Below are 3,963 nucleotides of genomic sequence, written 5' to 3'. Positions count from 1 at the left end.
TAACAGGGAGTGCATGGGACTGAATGTGAGCTGTGATGTTACTATTAAACAGGACAATACAGTACATGATGCTTGTAACCTCTGCTGCTGTGTGTTGTGTTTGGTTATTAAATATACTTTTATAAGACATCTTTCTGGCTCCTGGTTTCGATTCATTTGGTTTATATCAGCTGTTATATACACTAGCGGATGAGGAGTGGTTGAAATTCCATTCCCTAACAGGCACCATGGGTGATACTGCTGTTACGGTACGGAGGGACTACTTCTGTGGACCACCTTTCCTTGGCGCGGAGACCCCAGAAAATCCACAATATACTACTGTACTAGGGCCATATGAAATCAGTTTTATTTATTTATTTCCGAATTCAGTTTTCCCCACTTAAATTTTCATTTAGGGGTTAGGATTGATATAGATATATAGGGATATAGATGTGCGTTTTTGATGACTTGGCTCTCTCACACAGCCTCTTCGACATGTTTCTCAAAGTGAAAACCTCAGCACCAGATGTAGCAGGAGCTGACTGAACGGTGTCGCGTTGAGGCGATAGAAGATAGATGGACAGAACATTTAGCATATTTCCCACGTCGCATGAATGCAGCATTAAGGTGAGCTGAGATGTAAAGAGTAGAGACAAGGGCAACATCTACAAGTCTCAGACAGGTACAGTCGAAAAATTAGCACTCCGGCTCATGTCCCGTTTATATCTTTGAAAGGATTTTGCTGGGTAGAACCTGTGTATTAATTTAAATTCTCGAGGAAATATTTTTGTTTTTCAAGGGGGGCAGCCGCAGCGAGTTTGACTACGTCATATTCCCGCGACGGTCTTGTCTGTCAGTTTCACAAACATGGCTTCGTCTCGGTTAGAGATAAATTTTGTAAGGTTACTGTCTCGCTGCGAATCCATAGCTTCGGAGAAGAGGGGGGAAGCGGAATGGAGGTTAGACAAGGTAAATAACACCGAGTGAATGTCATTATCCAATACAGATTCCCTGTAACCGTTGTTTAACATGACTGTTGGAAAAGCGTAGCGGGCTCTAACCTTAAGTTAGTTGTCACTGCTGCAACAGCAAGTCAGCCACTGGCTCTGTGGTTAGCCACGTCGTCACTGACAGCAGCACTGATTCGTAGTAGCCTAACGTTAAAGCTAAGGCGGCCAACTTAAGTTGCCTGTTTACGATAGGTTTTGCAATAAACAACACGTTCCAAAAAACACACTTGAATCATTCTGTGTACTACCAGATCATGTTTGCTAACTTTGCTAGCTTGATCATCTTCGTCACAGAGAGTGGACATCATCACATGTCTGCTCTCCTGTCGATTTGCTTGTTTACTAGTTAACATGCCAGATGATTTCGCTGTGCTATTCATTGTTCCAACAACTACCTGAACTAATTTCAACGTTGAATTATTAATTAGCGTAGTTTCCAGTTGCTATCAACTAAGGCTAAGATTTCAATGTGTTGTATTGGTTTCGTACGTTATTAAGCTGCTTTATCTTGGCTATATTAAGAAGCTTGTGTCAGACTGAGCTACTGTAGCATTACACATGGGGACAACTTGAACTTGGCCTGGATTGAGTTCTGTTTAACTCAAACTCTATTAAGCTACCAAATAAACATCAGCAAAAGCATATAGGAACATACAGCCAGTGTTTTTGTTTCCTCTCCTGCAGTATGTTGGTGCCCTGGAGGAGATGTTGGTGGCTTTGAGGAAGAGCTCAAGGTAAAACATGTTATGAATAGCTTGGTACTACTTATCTAATTACACTGTTACCATTTAGTATATAATATTAACGTCCTTTATTATTGTTCATTTGCCAGAAATGTTGCAGTAGTCATACTGTATGTTGTGTATCATGATGACTGTAGGTCTCCTATGAAAAGGTGACTAAAGACTTTGAGTTTGAACTTGAGAAATCACAGTAACCTTGTGATGCAAGAAAATCTCATTGACACCCTTTTTTACGAGTGCTTAAGAAGTATTTAAATAAAGGGTAGATATTAATGGTGCTTGAAAGAGGTCACACCATGCAGGAGGAATCATGTTCTTGGCCACATAACTGAGATAGTAGTACTGTTATTCAACGATGATTTGGTTATTGATTTTCTCAGCAAACCCACACCAGAAGTTCTGACAGAATACACAAGGAAAGTAGATTTCCTGAAGGGACTTCTAGAAGCAGAGAGACTGGTCAGTGGAAATATTTTACACTGTTTAATCACTTTAAAGAATTTCACCATTTTCACACATCATAAGCCATTTCCAAACAGGAAGTCTGGACTATACCTGCATTATCCAGGTGATACTGTGGGTTGGCAATGTGCCAAAAAGTGAGCGCTTGTTATATCGCCCAAAAGCCACCAGTCAAAATAGTGGTCGCACTAACGTTAAACAAGTGACATTCAAGTCATATCTGACTAGTTTTAAATGTAATTCAACCCACAAAAGTTACGTCTCGATACAAGACAGACAGGCAGACCGGCGGGAGGAAAATAAACCATTCAAGCTGTTTGCAGCACTTGGCACTTGAGGCAATCGATGTATCTGGCCGTGAGTTTGCTCGTTTAAATAATTAATATGCGCAGACGATTAATTAATATGCATGAACATTAATAGCGGGCACTTATCACCCAATAGCCTAATGCAGCGCTATCAGTGAAGAAACAATTCGACTTTCACTTGTTTACTCACCAATTTGGCTCTCTTCCAAATAATCCAGCCACGTAACTACGTCCGTTCATGAAATTAAATAGCACGGGGACAATAATGGTTTGTAAAAGTGCCATTTAACAACTATTTATAGGCTATAATCATCTTTTCTCACTGGCCTTTCCTCTCACCCTTTACTCCACATTCTGGAAATGAACCGGGAGCTGCTACACTAGACTCGCTCTGCCGGCGACGCAGACTTTGCACTTGGGGTTTGGGTGGGTAAGGTCCGTGTTCGTGGGATCGCGCTCATAATGGACATTTGTTGGTAAACATGCAGGCCGTCTGAGTAATGTCTAAATATGTTCAGGAATTCACTGCATGTTTAGAAATGGGTATGTTTACTGTTATTCAAATATTTACATCAGTTTTATAAACAGTAGTGCTGACTCTGTATTTCTTATTCATTATCCCCAAAAATCTGAACAAGTAGTTCACAATCGTGAACTGTTTGTCGTTTCAGTTTTATTTTGCTTCAGTCCAGGCGGATTTCTGATCTCATGGCTCTCCTGTGTTGTTAACAGTCTTCCTCAACAGAGAAAGCCTTAGCCAATCAGTTCCTTGCTCCTGGACGAACACCCACAATAGCCAACGAGAGAATGCCGGCCACTAAAACCGTACACATGCAGACCAAGGCCCGGTGTACAGGAGAGATGAGGGATGAGCTGCTTGGCACGGTAGGACAGCCTGTTCGCCTGGCCCTCACTGCCAGGCTCAAACCGAGACTAGCCAAGATGCAAGGTAGGCAGCTAACTCGTATTTCCATCTCCCACTGTGACTCGGATCAGACGGTGCTTAAGTTTAAAAGCTGGAGATTTTTTGCACATACAGTACCTTGCACCTTGGCTATTTTAAAATTAGCTGTCTATTACTGTCATCACTTTGGTGGTGAGTTATTGATATTTTCTTAACTCGCTGCAAAAACCTACAGTATTATGTAGGGCTTGCCTAATAAAAAAAAATAAAAAACCAGGGTTTGGTAGAGAAAATAAATTTAAAAGGCAACCTTCTGCCATTATAAATCTTCTCCTCTGTCTCATTACAGGGTTTGATGGGCAAAGGTAAGAATTATTTTTGAATTCAAAGACACCTAGAATTCAATATCCATATTGAAGAAATTAAGAGTTTGAAATAATTTCCCTGTAGAGAACTAGTGGTTTTATGGGGAATACACATTTAGAAAGATGATGATTTTTCTCCTTTCCTCTCCACAGGCACCTCAGAAACAGACTTACGAAACAGAAGGTAAAGCT

General features: G+C 40.9%; 1 protein-coding gene across 1 annotated transcript; it reads left to right on the top strand.

The window, feature by feature from the left end:
* Nucleotides 1-846: 846 nt before the first annotated feature.
* Nucleotides 847-3,959, top strand: LOC310771746 (vesicle transport protein USE1-like; the record flags this gene model as incomplete). The annotated part of the gene is made up of 5 exons (XM_083664280.1): nt 847-948; nt 1,674-1,723; nt 2,113-2,191; nt 3,235-3,387; nt 3,909-3,959. The coding sequence occupies 5 exons, from the start codon at nt 847-849 to the stop codon at nt 3,957-3,959; spliced, it is 435 nt and encodes a 144-aa protein (XP_083520406.1).
* Between the last annotated feature and the right edge of the window lie 4 nt (nt 3,960-3,963).

The sequence above is a fragment of the Poromitra crassiceps genome (genome assembly GCF_964638095.1).
Source record: "Poromitra crassiceps genome assembly, contig: HAP1_SCAFFOLD_1158, whole genome shotgun sequence".
NCBI classification, from domain to species: domain Eukaryota; kingdom Metazoa; phylum Chordata; class Actinopteri; order Beryciformes; family Melamphaidae; genus Poromitra; species Poromitra crassiceps.
The sequence above is the reverse complement of the archived record's forward strand: the minus strand, read 5'-3'. Positions and strand labels throughout refer to the sequence as shown.